The following is a 20,332-nucleotide window of genomic DNA, read 5'->3' on the forward strand; positions in this document are numbered from 1 at the left end:
GACTGACCCTGACCGAAGCCATACATATAACTGCGAAGATTGAATGGAACAAGGCGTGCCAACTGGTCAAGAACGAGAAGCAAGGAATTGTGTCTTCTTCATCCCCAGCACGGAGGCAAGAGACAAGCTCCTACGCCTCACACACTGGACATTGAAGGGAAAGTGCACGGGATGACCGTTCACCTGGCAGTACCCGACGACTTCTCGAGAGGAGTCATCCACGGAATAGGACTCAATACCTCACTGCAAAAGATCAAGCAGGAGATAGCAGAACATGAAGAGAATCCCAAGGTGCTGGAGATCAGACGACTAGGACAGCAAGACCATCATGCTTACATTCACCACCAAGGAGGTACCGAGGAAAATCCAATGCCTAGGTGCCGTCCTGAACAAGAACCTGTATAAAAAAGTCATATGCTACAAGTCCGAAGACCTGGGACACCGATCCGACGTATTCGACAGCAAGGAGGAGAAGTGCAGGAGATGCGGCATCCTCAACCCAGCAAAGGGACACGACTGCAAGCTGTGCGGCCAGCCGCACCCCACCGGCGGCAAAACCTGCAAGGAGATCTTCAGAACACCATACATCGTTAAGAAATGACAATGGGAGAAGCTCCAGCAACAGGAAGAGAAGGAGAAGAAACTACCAGAACATCACAGCAGGCGGGACGAGAGCAAGACGCGGGCCACGAGCAAGGAGCGACTCCGATCCACATCCTTCCCGAAGCTACCACAACAGGCCCCAGCCACTCCGCCAAAGAAGCAAGGGGCACCACCCACCAAAAATGTAGGCTGGGAAACGGGGAATTCTTATGACTCAGACATAGTGAGGCAGCTGACAGAGCAAATGAAACAAAAACATCAAATAGTGAAACAGCAACAGGAGCAATGGAAGCTTTACATGGAGCAAAGAAGCTCAGATGCAGGAGCTCCCGTAATGAGGATATCGAGCTGCAAAGGGAGAACAATGAGCTTGAAGCTCAACCCAGACTAGCGGAACCGCCTCAGGAGGCCATGGACGATAGGTCGTCAGAAACCAAGCCAGATGCGGCTGCACCGCCAAAGAAAAAGCGAGTTAAAAAGACCGATTCTGGCCTTGAGAAGGCCGAGGACAGGGTAGACAACGTTGAGGTAGACATGCAGAAACTCAAAGAGGTAGTGCAACAGGTAGCTACAATACCTACCCAGCACAATGCGCAGAGGATAGACCAACTCTCAGCCCAGCTCAGCCAACTACTCACTCCAATGGGAACTAGAATGGACCAACTGCCAGAACAGCAAAAGCAAATCCTTCTGCCTTTGAATCATGGCCAGACTCAACACTAGGGCAAATACAATATGGCACTGGAACTGTAGAGGCTTCACCAAAAAAAAGAAACGTTCGCCAATCCTATCTTGCGAGACGCGATGCTCCCGACATCATCGCGCTGCAAGAATGTGGAAAAAACGCTAGACTGAGCGGATACAAAACGTACGCAGACCAGTCGCCAAACACTCAGACTGCTACCCTGGTGAAGAGAAATATCACCGTCATGCAGCATGAGGTAGGATGCACGAAATTTGGCTACATCTTGGTGGAGATTATACCACAGAGGAGGAGAGAACGCAGCCTGCTAGTCCTTAACGTCTACAGCTCTCCTAAACTAAGGTACGGCTTCAGTGAGCTCTTTGCCAAAGCGCAAGCACTGGCTCAAAGGCAGCAGCGTCTCGTCATAGTAGGGGATTTTAATGAACCACACCACGCACGGGGATAAAACCACTCCCAGATAAAGGGGAGGGAATTATGGGACGCTATGATACAGTGCAATTTAACACTCCTCAACGATCCACTCGAACCGACCAGGCAGGGGAACAGCGTGTCATACGACACCACCCCTGACCTAGCCATGACCGGAGTGAACGTTGAGGCTACATGGCACAACACAAGAGAGAACCTCAATCCTTCCTCAACAGGAGAGAATTGTCAATCCTTCCGCGACAACGGAGGGGGTTGCCGGGAGATGACCGACATAGCTGAATGAGCCGATGGCATCAAGCAGGCGTGCAAAGAGGCTGAGGAGGAAATAGAATTACTAGAGGAACAAGACTGGGTTGATAGCCACATGAGACAACTGTGGCAAAAAAAGAGGCAGAAACCGACCTCGCCCAAAAGCGGGGCAACCGTAACCTGAGAAGGAGAATAGCCGCTCTCAACGAGGAAATTGAGAGCCATGCCCAAACACTAAACAGACAACACTGGAACAACATCTGTGATAGACTAGACGGGCAACTATTGGGACACCTCCTGGACCCAGACAACACCAAAGCTGAGACCAGGAGAAAACTCAAAGACTGACACACAATTTCCAGAAGTCGGAGGATGATAAACCAGATAAAAGAGAGGTACGTAGGGGAAACAAGCACCGAAATAACGAGTAGCTATACCAACCAATGACCATAAGGGAGGTCTAGGCCGCCTTAAATAAGCTCAGAGGAAACACAATGGCTGGCCCACATGGGTTCAACAACAAGATGCTCAGAAATCTCGATGACAACTCCCTGCAGCAGCTCCCAACACTTTTGCATAAATGTATGCAAGAATGTTGGGAGTGGGGGGGAATACCCGGGGAGTGGAAGAGAACAAATCTAGTCCTTATCCCTAAACCAGGGAAAGAACTCAAACTAGGAAACCTTCGGCCAATATCGTGTACCTCCTGCATAGGCAAGCTTATGGAGCACGCCATACAGAACAGGCTCAACGGATACTTGGAAAGTAAGGAACTCTACCCAGACAGCATGGTTGGATTCAGACAACATTTATCCACGAACGACGTCATGCTACAACTCAAGGAAGAAGTATTGGAAAGGAAAACAAGGGTCTCGGGAGTCATAGTGGGACTGGACGTGAGGAAAGCGTTTGATAACATCAAGCATTAAGCGATCCTGTCACACCTCAATCACCTAAATGTAGGAAGCAAGCTACATCTAAAGCTTCCTCACGGACCGCAAGCTGAACGTAGAAATCGGGGGCACAATCAACGAAAGCATTAAGCTAGGCAACAAGGGAACACCGCAGGTATCGGTGCTATCCCCTACGCTTTTTAACATTGCAGTGATCGGGCTGCCAGAAAGACTCCGAAAGCTAGAGGACCTCTGCCACACTCTCGACGCTGATGACCTCACCCTTTGGGTCGACAGAGGGGGGAGCGACACCATACAAAGGGTAATCTGGGAAACTGAAAGCTATCTGAGACCCATAGGGCTAAAATGCTCGCCGGAAAAATCGGAGATGCTAATCATGAGCAAGCAGCAGGTGAATATCCAGCTCCTAGTCAATAACACGCCGGTCCCAAGGGTGGACAAGATCAGGATACTGGTTATATGGATACAAGAAAATAGGAGAAACACCGAAACAATAAACGGACTAGAAGCCACGACCAACCAAACTTGTAGGCTTCTAAAGAGGATAGCAAAAAAACGCGGGTATAAAGGAGGCAAACCTACTTAGGCTTGTCCACTCTTTCATGATTAGCCTACGCCTACCCGTACTTAAAGAAAACTAAAGTAGAGAGAGACAAGGTAGACATCCTCACCAGGAAAGGTGTCAAAACCGCCCTAGGCTTACCAGCGTGCACATCAACCGAGACGATCCTCAACTTAGAAGTGTCAAACACGCTCAAGCAAATTTGCGAGGCGAAACTCGCGGCACAATATGTCAGAGTAACTGGCACCAAAACTGGCAGACCATCCTTATGAAACGGGGCTACCAGATCCCACAATCGCGAGAGGGGATAACCGCCATCCCCAAAGCAATTACCAACAGGTTAAGAATACCCCCATCCCAAGAAACATGCACCCCATACACAATGAAGAACGTAGGAGAAGCAGAGTCCAAAGACTTCAAAGCTCCCTCCTCCAAAAACAAGGGGCAGTGTACACCGACGCGGCAGAATACCCAGAAGGGCGCTACGCTGCAGTAGTAGTGAGCGACAAAGGCGAGCTAATCTAGAGCTGTAGGAGGCATTCTTCACCAGAGGAGGCGGAAATGTCGGCGATTGCCCTGGCAATCACAAACCCATCAAACAGAATAATCATCACCGATTGTAAAACTGCAAGCAAAGCCTATGACACCGGCAAGGTGTCCAAAGAGACCGGCCAAATTCTGAAAGCAGGCAAGGAGAACGTACCCAACGCCCTAATTAGAATATGGGCGCCCGCCCATAGTAGACTCACAAGCAACGAGATCGCAAACGTGGTCGCCCGAGTACTCAGACTGCTCCCTGTCCAAAAAGCGAGACAACCACATACAAAGAAATTTTAGAACACTATAGAATGGGCAGGGGAACCCTGCCTCCCCTCCATAGATATCTCACAAAGGAAGAAGTAATCTGGCGAAAACTGCAGACGGGTACCTTCCCAAACCCATATATCCTACACAAATCCTTCCAAATGCAAAAACAGTGAAGGCATAGCGACAATAAATCACATGTTCTGGGCTTGCCCAGCGCTAATCGGTCTACATGGGAACAACGAGTCATAGGAATCCTCCCTCCATAGCCATGAAGAACAAGCCCAAAAACAAGTCATCGGTCACGCCCCGGCCGCCGCCGGAAGCCAACTGATTCCGGCCGACCTCCAGGGGGGGGGGGGGGGGGAGTTAGACGGTGAAAGGGGGAGCTGCGTCTCACCCCGATCATCCATAGTCTCTGACGGGTGCAAATAAAGTGCTTTCTCTCTCTCTAGTGTAGCTTGCACTGGACACGCAATGCTAAAGAGACAGCGGAGCTGATGGGCACTTAGCTAGTCCTGACTTTTCGGCTAGGCTAAGCACTACGATGTTATCCTTAGCATTTCCCGGAATTTACTGATTAGTGATCGATTATTATTTACCTATTGATTCGCTATTGATTGGCTATTGCAAGGAATTGGCCGCGTATTTGGGCTAGGCTAAGCACGGCCAAGTCATCCTCAGCATTTTCCGAAATTTATTGATTATTGATCGATTATAGATTAGCTATTGATTGGCTATCGCAAGGTGTTGGACACGTACCTGGGCTAGGCTAAGCACTACCAAGTCATCCTCAGCATTTCCAGAAATTTATTGATTATTGATCGATTATCGATTAGCTATTCATTGGTTGGGTGATAGTGGACCTGGGAGAACCTGGGTGATAGTGACTGAAGGCAATGGGGTTGAGGGATGTGTTGGTTTGTATTAGCCGCCGAGTCACCGATTGCCACTTGTTTAACGAGCAATGTGCTGCCAGGTATCTAGCCCTGGCTAGACTGTAATGATCTATGATTTCCCTATAGGACACCAGCCTATCTCTGCCCGAACGGCGGATTGTGAATGCGCCCGTGCTGGTGTTGGTGACGTCGTCTCTGTCTGCGACACGTCGGTCTCCGTGGAAACCTGCCTGGAGGATTTTTTGCGCCTTTGGCGAGATGCGTCCTTTAGCGTAATTTAATATGGTGGTCTTGGAATCACTTATTATTATTTTATATTTGGAAGACGTTGTCATTGTTAATGCAATGGCCACCTCTTCTCCTACCTCATGTTCGAGGCGTGCACGATGTGTGCGCCCGCTTCCCGCTTTGAAACTGCAGGGCTTTGTCGACGTTGTCGCTTGCCTCAGCCTCCTGTTCCCGCAGTGCCATATTTTTGCGCCCCCGCCGCTGAGCTGCAGCATGCGTCGCACACCCAGAAGAACATTGTTTCTCCCTCTAAAATAGCAGAGTGGTCCTTGCGCGTATGCTGGCCCGCCATGATTCATTGCGATTAGCGTTCTGCTGCAGCATCTCGGCCGGCATTCTGACAACACGCGAGAGCATGTTTGGGCTTCACTTAGGAAACCACGCACCGGCAGGTACCATGGCTACTACGTGTGGGAAAGCGATGGTACAAGCCGACAGGGTCTGCATGGTTTGCATAGTCTGCGTAGGCTATTTTGCAAATCATCCCATGAAGCAAAATTGTCTAACCTGAGGTGTTCTGTGCACCCGAGTCTGAGATTGTAACACGAACACGCCAAGATATCTTTCGCCACCTGACGTTCAAACTCGGTCGCAAAGGGAAATCGTACAGTTATTGTGAGTAATAGTCTTCAGAAAACATAGTGAAACCAAAGAAATCAGTGTCTTTATGTGTAATTATTGATGATGGCAAAACATCACGTGAAGTGTTCATAAAACTCGTCAAGCGTCTCCACGCGCTGGCTTGCACGCGGGAAATTCTGAAGGATGTTCGATTCCGAGTTACGCGCCTGTGGTCTAAGGTTAGAGCTATTGTGCTTGTGGGTTCTCTGTCCTGCCATCGGACAATTTCATTTATGTCAACTTTTTAAAGACAAAGCCTTAGCGATTTACCGCCATTTTTCTCTATCGGGAATGTTTCAAGTCCCCTTCGTGGGCCGATCCCAAAGATAGTGCAGCCTAAGAAGAGCCGCACCAGTAAAATTACATCACTTTCAGGTTTGAGCTGTGATATTGTTTCGCACTTTTTAATAGTCTGAGAAGATTTAAGCTAAAAATCATGCGCTGTCAGTCTTCAGTTTCATGACATTTGTTGATGGTGAGCCATGCTCAATATTTTGAGGAATAATGTGTCAAGAATTGCAAGTTTGCCGAGGACGCGAGCGCCATCTAGATGGAGTTTTAGCAAGTAACCTACCCGGGCGCGCCGCTGTTTTATGGTAGAAATGCCGGGAAAGGAGTTTCGCTTGAGTTTACTCGTAACAGAATTATGTTTTCTCGTACATTCAAATTACAATCCGAAGGTTGTGATTTTCTGACGGATATTACTTTGAGAAATTCAAGCTCACGGCTGTTGACACCACTTACTTTATTTCGCTAGCTGGGAAGAACTTCGCCCAGTAAAGTGTTTGTCTCGTTATTGAGCACTTCTTGCAGTGTCTGCTGCTGTTTCGCCGCCGCTATGCCATGACAATATTTATTGGAGCTTTACTACTGGGTTCCTGTACTCCGCGGCCAATTACGAAATGTTGATTGTGTTCTCGATCGTGTATTCATCTCTAGCGATAATCTCTAGCGATTATCCTCATTTGGTCGGTTTCTTCATTGCATGTGTCGTAAAGTGTCCCCCCCCCCCCTCTGGTACTTGCGCCAAACAACATTATACCGCAACCTCAAGTGATCACACACAAAAATACTCACAATTTGGAAGTGGTGATTTTCGATGCGCTGTCGGATTGTCCAGGCCTTGTAAAATACCAAGTACGCGTGCACCAAATATATTGAATAGGACATCCTTCCCAGCGGCACCAAGGCATCCCAGGACAGCAGCGAGTTGACCACGCCTGTGAACCATTCAGTAAGCTACTGATGGCTAAGTTCATTACCACAAGCTTATAAAAACCATGATGATTCACGCGCAGTAATTTCAGAAACAGAGCAAGCATGTAGCGAGGAGTTGCTAGCCTTATTATTTGAATACAATCAATTACCATCGCGCAATTCAGTACATTGGACCGAGACGCAAACGTGTTCATGGATAAACCCAGACAGGTAGGCTAGTTTCTCACAGTAGCTGGCGTATATTCTCAAAATACCCAGGAGTTATGCTGCCCGAGTTTCTTGTTTTAAGAATGGGGAAAAGGTATCTGCGGTAAAGACTAGTAAAATACCACTTGAAGAGGGCAAGGAGTGTACAATTACTTTGCCGGGGTTCACATTCAGTGGTTTCTTAGCATTAACTGTGGATCTTTACGGCAGAGCACACCCAAAAGGTAAAAAACAAATATGCAGATTTCACGTGCTGTGGGAATTGATGTTTCGATGCTGCTTGCGTTAGGCTGACATTAATTGGCGGCGAAGTTTACAGCGAATGTAAAAGTTCTTCAGCTTTTAGTGCAATACAGGCGCAGTGAGTTGATGTTAAACGTTACCTTGCGAGCACCATATGTGTTTACCTACGCAGTACACATAACAAACAGCGACACGTGTTTGATTTTAGTAATTTGATTTCAGTGTTTATTTCTTTCAAACGAAAGGGGAAGCCATGGTAAAAGGCGGTAGGCCTGACGGGGCCTTGACTCCCTGTTACAGCAAGCAGCACACACATGCAGTACATATAAAGCAACAAAATACATGTGTAGATCATTTACAAGACTTGATATAAAATAACAGCAATGCAATGGCTTTGTACAACAATTATTATGATGCAACAATACAATAGATTAATATTTATACATATAAATCATCACAAATCAAAAACTTGTCCTACTAAGAATTCCATAGCGAGTACAACTATATCGCATATTCACTCAAATATTGTTGTACATTCTTTTTAAAAAACCTTTGCTGATGTCGAGAATTCCACATCTAGTGAGGTTTTGTTGATGACAAATGGTGCCTGAAAGGTTAATTTCTGTTTCCCGTAATTCTTTCGAGTAATAGGTACGACTTTTCTACGTGTTCTAAGAGTGTAATAAAGTTTGTTTTGGTGAACATATTGCAGTGGACGATAGTCATAAATTTGATGCGCGGGTAGAATACTATATTTCCTGAATAAGCGTTCTGCAGACGAATCCCGCGGCCTGCCATAATCCCCTTCAATGGCTCTAACGGCTTTTTTTTAAGAACAAGCAACCTATTTAAATTCCAGATGAAATGGTTCCCCACCCAAGAATACAATATGACATTTTGGAATAAAAAAGATCATAGTACATAGAAATCTTGAGTCATAGATTTGGGTATTAAATTAGTAATTTTATAAAGACATCCTATAATTTTACTCAAATTATTTACTAAATTATTGACATGTACATTCCCTGAGAGATTTTTATTCAACCAAAAATCTAAAAACTTGTGATTGGTAACTTGGTTTATGACATTGCTTTTAAATTTAATAACTACACTACGTTCTTCAGTAGTATTGATGGGTTTGAATATTATGTATGTAGTTTTAGTAAGATTGATGTTTAGCTTGTTTACCATTGATTGAGGCGGTGTTGTGTGCCATTGTTAATAGCCTGCAAGAAAATGAGCCTTGTCATTACCTCACACAGCTCATTGCATCATGGCAAAAGTGCTAAACTATAATTAAACATGTGGCTTTACTGTGCCAACACCACAATTTAATTACGAAGAAACGCGGAAGTATAGGAGACTGCGGATGGATTTTGACCACCTGAAATCCTTTAAAGCATTCCTCAATCAAGTTACACGACCATTTTTCGCCTCGATCGAAATGTGGCTGCCGTGGTAGGGATGGAACCCACGACCACATCCACAAAGCTACCGTGGCATGTACAAAAGTGTTTATTTGCTGGGCGGCTGTTTGCGTAGCGTCGTCTTGATGCTGCTGTTCCTTCATGCGGCTTTGGGTTTGTTGTGCGATGGACGAAATTGCACGGAATTCGATTGTCAGAAATAGCAGAAAAGTAGCGTACCTTCATTTTAATAGCGTGGCTGTTTGGGTAAGACGTGACAACAGCTTCAAGCGCACAACCATGATAAGGACGGTGACTGAGACACACGAGCACTTTCCAAGTCCAGACACGAGACATCCAGTTTGCCAGCAGCTATTGCTGTGTGTTCCTTCAGTGCCTTTTCCTAGCATATACCTTCCCGTGGTCCCCCCATTTATGCGAGCTGCCGCGAGCAAAGAGTGACAAAGTGGTCATAGACTTGTTTCGTGACTCTTCTGCTCTGCCTCCTCTCCACTCTCTACCATTCTATCGACGTCCCTTCTCGACTGTTGCGCATTAGCACAACGTTAAGCGATGCAGCTTCCACAATGTGTTTGCGGGGGCTTCACGGATCATTTCAGTAGTCGAGATGGCGACGTCCAGGGAGCTCCACAAAGCCTTGTGGCGATGCTAAGGAAAGGTTCAATTGAGTTTCTCGCTTCTTTTGACCTCTTTTCCATGCTCCTGCCATGTATATACACGCTCTCAACTACCCCTGATGCAGTGTGCCAGAAAGCAGCAGCAGCAGTGGAAAAGTCGAAGAAAGAGGTAAAAAAAGAACCGCTTTAAAACCAAACTCCTTCACAGATGTAGGCCAATCTCTCGTACATCAAAGACCGCCAAGTTCCTTCTTAGGAACAGTCTGGAAACACAGCAGCAGTTGCAGCTGCATTGGAGCGGGGTAGTGACTTGCTGTTCTCAGTAACGGATCCCACCGTGCCCCGCAGACGGCGTTGTAGCGCCACGGCATCTGCTTTAACGGCCACGGCCGTACCTGGATGGCGTCACACGTGGAGAAGAAATGACAGATTACTGCCTAAAGAAACGGCGCGTGCAAGTTTTCTGCTCGAATGAGATATTCGCAAGCTAACTTTTATTTTGGAATCATTGACCATTACGCTTCAAGACGAATTGGTGGCTCCGACACACGGTGCTTTGTATTTCATGTGAACGCTGCGCGATAACCTTTGCAGAACTCCTCTTATTGGCAGAATATGGCTCCGTGAAGTCTGCAACTGGGCAGAGTCTGGCTGCCGGCGACTGTTGCTGGTGTTTTGTGTTCCGAAGCCCAGCTGAACAATCGGCGAACACTCAGCTGTTCTGCGCCACAAGGGGCATCATCCTACAACAGGCACCAGCAATGGTGACGTGATACACGAGACTTCTTTTAGCGCATTGCCAAGCGTAAATGTTTTATCCCGTAGCGCCCACCGACGCGGGGCGTTATGGTCGGCGCTCTCAGCCGATGCCCCGGCTGCGACGGAAGAACCGAATGAAGCTGGGCGGGGCGTGCTCGTGGCGCTAGTCCGTTCGAGAAGCCTGCTGCGCTGGTCGCCGCTCCGGTCACCGCCTTCGCCTTTCTGCCGAAGGGACGACGGCACGGCTGGTTGGCTGCCGTCACGACTTCCTGCAGTGGTGATCCGGGAGAACGCGCCTTGCACCGAGTGACACGCTGCCATGGCCAACTCAATAGAGCCCCAATTCAGCCACCGCTACCGCCATTCCGGTCCCGCTATGTCGGCGCATGGTTCGCTCAGTTTTAGGAGGCTCTGGAACTGAACTACATCGTGGTCCAGGAGTTCAAGTACGAGGTACTCCTCTCCATCCGGCCACCTGAACTCTAGCTCCGCCTGAGCGCTCCATCGCCGGGCCCGCGCCCCCACGGCGATATGCGACATGCTGTGCTGCATTTGTATGGTGCTATGTACTGCCTTCTTCCCGGACGTTGACCGCACGGTACGCAACACATCTCTGCCAACTCCCTCAACTCCAGCACCCAGCGCGTCTCTTCTGTGCCCATAAGGCATCGTCATCAGGCCAGCCTTCTTTCCTGGACCTGCCATGATACCGTCTCGTCGACTGACAGGTGCGCTAAAGCACAGTAATCGGCCTCAGGCTTTCATGAAGCGTCTCTTCGTACATGTGCGCGCACACTGTTCTAGTACGACAATCATACCGACATCACGGTATGATCGGCACGACAATCATACCGGCCATTTCATCCTCTTTCTCGCCGCCTACGATGGCACGTGTCAGTGGTGACATCGCCGACCCAACGATGGCTCCCTCACCGCACACCATCCGGCCTATCTCAAACTATGTCACACCTGCAACTCGGCCCCCGACCAACCCTCCACCCGACCCGTCCAATCGTCCGCTGAGCCAGCCTCCGAGTCGGTGCGCGAACTCTGCACCTTCCCGCTTCTGCCCGTGCCAACTTTCGCAACCCCGGACACAAGCCACGGTCTTCCATCACATGATCAAAGCTGCAATCCCAGGGTACGGGCGGGCCGTACCATCTACCGCGTTTACCCGGAGGACGTTCAACGCCACGCTAGACCGCGGCACCTACAAGCTAGCGAGAGCGACGCAGCTGCAGCAATGATCTCCGTCCCTTCCCTACGCTGCCCGTCCTCTGCTTCGGCAGACTTGCCATGAAGGCCAGCAGCTCTGACAAATCAGACATTGGAGGCTATGAAAAATCATCGCGCGACACGGATAAGGCAGATAGACCGATGCCACCCACTCGCGACACGAGTACTGATGTTGTCTCGCATACACCTCATCCTGTCTTTCGCGTTGTGCCCGCATTGGAGCGCGCCAAGCAGCATGAATCGGCTGCTGCTGCTCCGGCTCTCAAAGATTTTCGCCAACCCCCGCAGGTGCCGTCATCGAGCGTAGTCCGACGACACCTTCCTGGCCGTCTCGAGCGCCACTCACGTCCAAGGCCGTTGACCGTGGTAAGACCCAGGCTCCTGCCGGCGCGCGCTGGACCCTCTTCTCGTGACAAGGTGGTGTCGCGCGCAGAGGTCTGCAGCTTGCGACGTCGACCGCGGGTCGGATAATACCGGACAAGCGCATGAACAAGCTGGATCCTCCTGGACTCACGTATCAGCGAGGGCATGACGATCGAGTTTGCAGCTTGTCATGTCCGCCACTGACCGCGCCCGGTCTACGTTCGTTTGGCATGGCATGAGTGAACTGCTGCAGAGGCATCTGCCTCACACTCGCCGTGCGGGCGGAAAATCATTTGGATATTTGGCAATAGGCTCTACAACTTCTGCATTAAATATTCCGCGCTTAAAGCAATACTTTACGAATTGGTTAATTAAGTAGTGTTGATGATTTACCTAAGCTATAGTAAAAAAAACTCTGAGTTGCTCAAGAGGAGAGTGGATAGTACCAAGTTGACTGCATCCTCGGAGCGCACACATAAAAAGTCTTGGCCTGAAACCCCTTGTAGAATAACTCTTGTAACCAAAGCGGAAGATAATCACGTTCGTGCACCATGAATGAAGCAGCGCTCTGCATGACAGCTGCAAAGTAGCGAATGCAGACACTGGCCTTGCACCAGAAGCTGAGCTCTGAAATCAAGGACCAAAGTGCTGCACCCTTTGGACTAGTGCTGAAAGTGCTGCCAACTCAAGGAGATCCAATTCTAACCTGGCGGCAACTGTTTATACCATCAAGGTGTGGGATGTACTGTTGCTATCAGCTGCGGCGCCGTGAATTGCAATTTCACCCCTCTGCTTGACCGTACTTGTACTAATCGTTTCCATTTGTCACTGTACAGATCACACCAAGCTGTGAGGCATTTTTGTGAAAGTATAAAGCACCCTTTGCTGTTCTGATGCATACCCCCTCTTCCTGTGGCGCAGGAGAAAACAATCCAGGCCAAGCCCAGCGCCCAGGCGATGCGGTGCGTGGTGGCATAGGTGACTGTCACGGGAAGAGTCGGCAAGTCGCCTAGGCCCCAGGGAGCCGCAGCAAAGAGTGATGCTCCGACGAACAGCAGTGACAAAGCCCAGAGGACGGACTGCAGTAGCTGCAAGGAGGCATAAAACACTCAGCGAGTTCTCTAAATATACGTGGCTCAATCGAAGTAGTTGATCCGCTTGCTATTCGCCCATTAGGACACTGTTGAACTACAATGATCGTAAAAAGAAGAATTAGGCAACTTACTTGAACTAAGAGCCTATTCCACTTATAACATTTTCGCTTATTTCCAACTGCGATAAAGAATAAACATTTAAGGAAATCTTTCAGCCAGCAATTCTGCGTTCGGCGAAACCTTCGTTTTTTTTTCAACTGTGCAAAACAGCACCCAGTGGGTGAAAACCATAAAATTCCACGGACGATGACGAAACAAAAGCGAATGGCCATTGTTCTGTCTGTGACAATGAATAAAGTAACCGTTATGAAACAAAATGCAGCTGTGTAAATGCTATTCGCTGTACAGTTCAGTAGCGAATAAATATTTTAAGCGACATTACTATTACAGTTTCCGGCTTGATGGTTATGGAATATTTTTTATTGTCGAGCCGAGCAAAGAATATTAATCTTCAAGCAATTTTGGTAACCTGTCCAGGTGAAAAGTATACCATTCACGTTGTTAGTGAACAAAAGAATAGCCAGATCATTCAATTTATATAAGACTGGTTGTTTAAGACACGCAGCAAGTTATTATAGACAATTACAGACACAGGCTATGCAGCCTGTGTCTATAATTCGCGATTTCTGCTATGAAAACTGAATTTTATTAGCGTCATTTCGCACGGCACATAAGAGACGTCTTATTCAGGAAGCAGCAATTATCGCAGATATTATTAGGATCCTCAAATAATTGGTAACTTCTTAGTACACGAATCATCGTTCCTTTTGATGGACTCGGTTTGTAGATATTTAGGGAACGTAGGATTCAGCAAGACATTCACTCAACAGATCATACTCAACACTAATTCATAATTGTGAACTACATAGCTTTGGCTAAGGGGAGGCGGTAGTACATTATAAAAGAGACAAAAGTAGGACGAATGTTGAAAAAAAATGACAGCTTGATAAAAAAGAAGCAGAAACAGGGTTTTCGTTAGTGCGAAGATAAGATAGACTTTGTAACTGGATGTCGTCAAAATACCGAAATGCACTATAACGACGCACATATTCCTCTTAATAAATGTGTGAGCGGTTCGTGTGGAATATATATATATATATATATATATATTCAAAAAAGGAAAAAAAGACGAACGTTTATGGCATATTTACTGACTGACGTTTCGGCCGGAGGACCGGCCTTCGTCGGACCGGCACTCCGACGAAGGCCGGTCCTCCGGCCGAAACGTCAGCGAAACCCTTCATCTTGTATGCATATATATATATATATATATATATATATATATATATGGGTAATGCCTATTTCTAAGCTTTCCTTCCACCCATTACCTCGCATCTAGGGCAGGCTCGATTCTATGCCGACCACACAAATTGGAAAGGTCAGAAAAAAACAGACTTCCTCGATAGCCAGCCGATCAAGATATTTGTACATGAGAATATGCACAAAAAGCAAATTACATTTATTGTGAATGCCCAGTGCTAACCATAAATTTGCACCGGCTCAGTGTGCTGACACCGCGAGCTCGGTGTCAGCGTTTCGCCAAACGCGAACTTAGCAAAAAAAAAATACATTCACTGGTTTCGCACTGCACGCAGTCAGTGCGTGCGGCCGAAATGGCGTTTCTTACAGCGAGCTGAAGTTCGGCGCGGCAGGAGTTGGCAATAATGGCTACTGTGCTGTGTTTTGGCACTGGGGTTAGCAGCGTGCGGTGGTTCTAGTTTCGATAGCACCAAATCAAATCCTCGTATCTAAGCCGACATAGGGCCTTCGTGACCAATCGTTTAAAAGAAGCCATAGGGCTTGGAATAAATGCGGATTCATTCTTACCACAGGGATCTTCGATTGTCGGTATCGCTCGTAGGCGAAGGCAGTGAGTGCACCAAGGAAGTAGGGACCCACATGTGTATGTGGCAGCAGGTACATCCAGCGATTCATAATGAGAGCAAACCTGCGCACAGTTTTAGGAAAGTTTTGTGATACCTCTAAGCCGAGCTGCAGAACACCATCGCTAAATCCTCCATGGTTCAAAAGCAGGATGTCGTACAATGCCAACTTCTCTGGCATTTTTAAGACACAAGAACAGACACCAGACAAAGAACATGGCACATACAGGCACGTCATTTTCACGCGGTATGCGCTTTTCCGCCGTTCAAAAAATGGTTAGCAAAGCGCATGTCCTTGTCCCGTTCTTTTTCAAGTCCCCATGGCAATACGTTATAATGGCCAACAGAGCGTTCTACGACCCGTTTTATTATTTTCTAATCATCCTGCTGCACGTGAATGGCGACAGTTCCCTCCTAGCCGCCCATATATGTTTGGTGCAGTCATAGTCGATAAATAAAGTATACTTGCTAGAAAGGCCCTTTCCGCGGAGTTTGGCTCACCACTGTACCATGCCTTTGATCGAGCAAAATTGTTTGCATCTCGACTGGCATGCTGTGAGACGCGCTATATTGCAAGGGCTTCTATGCAACACTAGACCCTCGCTGACCGGCAAAGCAGCAACGTGACCCAATAAGTGACGCATACACTGAAACGCTATGTGCGACAGTGAAAATGCGGGTTTCGCAGTGTGTGCGGTAACATTCCTAGTGCCCAAGCAATATGCTATAAAATCTTTAAGCATTACAAAAATAAAGTGGAAAAGGAAACCACGTCTCTGAAACGCTGTCTTTCCATATCCAAAAAGTATAGGTTTGTGCACGTGGCGCGATTAAAATGGTAGCAGGGGCAGTGCCTCGCAAGAACTTGACCGACGATTACGATGCTCCCTAATGCGAAATTTGAGCGCAGTTGCATACGTGTTTCGCAATATATTGGCTGGCGCGGGCAATCTTTCTCGTGCGGCACGTTGCAAATGGAGCGAACTGTGGCGCGACTGCCTTGCTAATCGCGAGAGGCAGCTGGGCTAGTTGGTTCATGCCTGAAATGTGGTTCTCGCGCCACAAAACTGTGGAAAGAACTTAGTTTTGTGTTCTGTCCCTACTTCTTTCCACATTTCACGCGAGAGGCAGCCCGTGGGTTACGCGAGGGCGTTTTACACAGCAGCCGCTGCAGACAGACCTCTGCTTAAGCAGCATTTTGTTTCTAATATGGTATCGGTGGCGTCATCGGTGAATAGACGAAGCGCGCTACTCTGGCGCTATCGTCGCCGCAGAGCCCGTCTTGCGCAGCATTACGCTTTTCTTCTCACGTTTTCGCTCCTTGCGCTCTCTTCTCTATCGCCGTCTTTCATCAGCGCTCCACGTTCGCATCCTTCACTGTGCTCGTTTACGAGGGCTCCCTGCAGGAACGGGTGGGTAAGAGTCCAAAAATAATGATTGTTGAAGCCTCATACCAAAACCAATATAAGCCCTTTCATCAGGCTACGGGGAAACTTATTTTGCCACCAACGTAATTAGGAATCCAGCGCAAACAGGACACGGACACACATAGGCTGGACTGTGGCACACTTCCAGTGTAATTTTATTCAGCAGGAACATCCTTATATACGCGTATCTTCACACCTCACATCGCAATTTAGCAAAATTAGAAGCAGCCATCGAATAATTTATTTTTTTTCTTTTTACCAGTGACAGTTAAGTCGCCATGATATAAGCTTGCTCTCGTATTTGATACAAGCCTGTATAAACTCACCTTTCTAATTCGTAAAAAGTGGTACCTTCAATACAAAAATCTTGTCAGCAGACCTCCTTGAGTACCTTAAAAACAGGTTTAGCACTGAACAGGTTTACCCTGCAGTTCGATTTGCGAGGGACTTCTGCAACGACAAGCGACAATAGGTAAGGTGGCTCAAAGCAAAAGTAAAAACAATATGCAGACGCCTTCTTAATTTTTTTCTTGTTCTTGGATTTTTAGTTTTTTTAGAAAAAAGTTTCGTACAAGAATGGCTTCCGAGACACGGCTAAAGGCCGTGCAAATGCCTCACAAGACCACACCACCCTCAAAGTAAAGCAGCTACAGGATATAGTGAAGTAGCAGAAAAAGAAAAAAAAGAACAATATGCCAAGGAAATAACTTTGCTATTCAGGTTATAAAAAAGCTTAGCACGGAAGCGAGTTCATTGCAATAAGTAAGCGCATGAGCGCAGTGGCAGAACCTTACACACTAATACAATGTTAGGAATATTTAGAAATCGTGACAAGTTTCGTATTCCTCAGCTAGCAGTTATATTACTATTTTCTGAATGATTTCAGTAGAGTCCCAGAATCCAGTAAATGTAGTATGGTGGGGTACTGATTTAGCAAATCTGGTATTTGAGAAGTGCATTTTTGGTCTCCTCAATTCGTCTCCTTTTGGTTACCTTTCGGTCTCCTTAATATTAAGTTCGTGCGTACTCCCTACGGAGCTTGTTTCACAAAATATTTATACTTCTATGTTTTTTATCACTGCCTTTACTCAATAATAAAATATGCTATATAGAGGGCACGACGAAAGGCTTACGGACAACATGCCTAAACCAACGATACTGTTTTTGCACATCTTGCCGTGGATTTTCAGCGCGTCAACCTCGCTAAGCAGTACCGATGCTTTGCTTCCCTTCGTGGATTATCAGGGCATCGGTGCCGTGCGCACAACGTGGGTGGATCGCCTTTTAACTTAAGTGACGTCATCGATGGATCAGCTAAAAAAGGACGAACGAAACGGAGGCATCTTCATCTTCTTCTTTCTGGGGTTTTACGTGCCAAAACCAGTTCTGATTATGAGGCACGCCGTAGGGGGGGGGGGGGGGGGGAGGGGGGCTCCGGAATAATTTCAACCACCTGGGGTTCTTTAACGTGCACTACAAAACAAGCACACGGGCCTTTTTGCGTTTCGCCTCCATCGAAATGCGGCCGCCGCGGCAGGGATTCGATCCCGCGATCTCGTGCCGGAGGTATCTTCAGAGAACACGGCGAAACGCTTACGAACAACATGCCTCAATCGACAATACTATTTTTGCAGGTTCGTTATTATTACAAAACTGCATGCTTACGAACTGACAATAGATTTTTGCTAATATTTCCGTGCCCGGCTACTTGTATTACTTGTGTGATTGATCGCTGGTCTGTGGTCTTGATGCTTTTGACGTCAGGTGATGTCGAAGCAAATTCTGGACCAACTACTGCGCAGATGCTAGAGAAAATCTTAGAAAACCAGACGATATCAGATGCTAAGATAGATGCTATGAGGCAGGATCGGTAAAAATGACAAACTTGCAGGTTATCGAAGGAAGTATCACTAGCCTGGAATCTCTTGTTCGTCGGCAGGCAAGTACTGAGTACGAGAACAGGAGCAGACGCAACAATTTGCTAGTTTTTGGCCTTCCTGAAGCGCCTGGCGAGTCTGTATCGGACTTGACAAAGGCCGTTTTCCATAAACTATTTCACGATACTCTGGGTATCAAGGTAAAGCCGGTTGATCGAATACACCGGTTGGGTAGACAAAAAGCAAGCAGCACGAGACCTGTAATCATGAATTTTTTTTATTATCGCAAAAAGGAAAGTGTATTAAAGAACGCTAAGAGACTGAAGGGTATTTCTATTCGAATTAGCCATGATTACGCAAAAAAACAGTAATGCGGAGAAAGATGTCGTCGAAAAGTACCAAAACCGAAAGAGCAAATGGAGTGAAAGTGAAGCTGATATATGATAAGCTGAATGTAAACGTTGATTTATATGAATGGGATGACGAAAGGAACATCCGCTGACCATGTAAAAGAAGTCAAGATAAGGCAAAGCGTAATGATGACCCCGACAGTTCTGCCTTACGCAGTTCATCATCAGGTGATGCGGCGGCCAGAATGGTCGGGAAGCCAGGTACACCGTCAATAGTAGCTCAGACTGATTGCACTAAACGCAAGGAGCATAGTTTAGAAAGTAATGGAACTTGAATATTTATTGCTTTCATATAGCCCGCATGTTGTGGTGTTAACAGAGACATTGTTCCTATGGGTTACAAGATGGGATCGGGATTGCCGAGGTGGTGGTGTTGCACTGGTAATCAAAAGCGCAATATTCGCAACGAAAATAAGTTGTACCTTACCTGAACCAGTCTGGTGTAAGGTAAATTATGCTAATACAGTGTACCTTATTGGAGCCATGTATGCTCCAGCTGAATTTTTGTTTCAATGTAAATGAAAATACAAGACTAATAACGGCTGGCGACTTCAACTTACCTCATATCAACTGGGAATTTTTTTCCAGCGGGCATGTAGAGACTGCTAGTGCTGACATGTAACTTCAAGTCATGCTTTCTCATAACCTGAGGCAAATTGTAAAATATCATACAAGAGTTACTCTTACGTCGCAATCATTGTTTAACTTGGTTTTTATCTCTAATAATGTGTATAAATGTGATACATCAGTAGAATGTGACATATCTGATCACAAACTGATCTCTGTGAATGTGATCTGTAGCAGCTGTGTCAAAACAAAATCACATACGTATATTATGTCAAAGATTATTGCCATGCAGATGACACATCTCTTCTTGATTATTTTGAAATGTCACCTGATGATTTTCAAAGTGCGTCAGAAACGGAATCTGTTGAAGAGCTGTGGAGGCGTTTTAAGGAAACAGTACAGCACTGTATAAATCATTTTATACCCACACGGGCAAAAGAATAAAACGACGAAATCCGTGGAAAAATAGAAATATTATTCATATGAAACGCAAAATAAAAAGGCTGCGCAAAGCGAAAGCTACGACAGCTGAAGTCTCAGCTGATAAAAGGAAGCTAAAAACAAAACTGAGGCAGTGTAAGCAAAATTTTTTTGATCAAACGCTTGCTAACTTTCTAAAAGATTCCCCAAGAAAATTTTGGCTTTTTTTCAAAGATAATGGTGAAACGATTGAAGATATAGGTGGAACTGAAATTATAGAAGATAGGGAAACTTGTGATAAGTTCAATCGTTATTTCCAGTCAGTGTTCGTCAAAGTCAAGATGACGCTGAAGAATATCAGTTGCCTTCTTCGTCTCCACGCCTAATGGAAAAGCTCTGCATTCGCCAAAAGAAATACTTAACTAGCTATCGTTGTTAGACACAAAAAA

General features: G+C 46.7%; 1 protein-coding gene across 1 annotated transcript in view; it reads right to left on the reverse strand.

Moving 5' to 3' along the window:
* The window catches only part of LOC119447504 (nose resistant to fluoxetine protein 6), a 515,692-nt gene that overhangs the window by 13,348 nt on the left and 482,012 nt on the right, over positions 1-20,332 (reverse strand). The window contains exons 12-14 of the mRNA XM_049660741.1: positions 15,127-15,247; positions 13,047-13,233; positions 7,153-7,295 (exon numbers count right to left, since the gene is read on the reverse strand). Of these exons, the coding sequence (XP_049516698.1) occupies positions 7,153-7,295; positions 13,047-13,233; positions 15,127-15,247 (451 nt within the window). The remainder of the gene's footprint in view (positions 1-7,152; positions 7,296-13,046; positions 13,234-15,126; positions 15,248-20,332) is intronic.

The sequence above is a fragment of the Dermacentor silvarum genome, chromosome 1 (assembly GCF_013339745.2).
Source record: "Dermacentor silvarum isolate Dsil-2018 chromosome 1, BIME_Dsil_1.4, whole genome shotgun sequence".
NCBI classification, from domain to species: Eukaryota; Metazoa; Arthropoda; class Arachnida; order Ixodida; family Ixodidae; genus Dermacentor; species Dermacentor silvarum.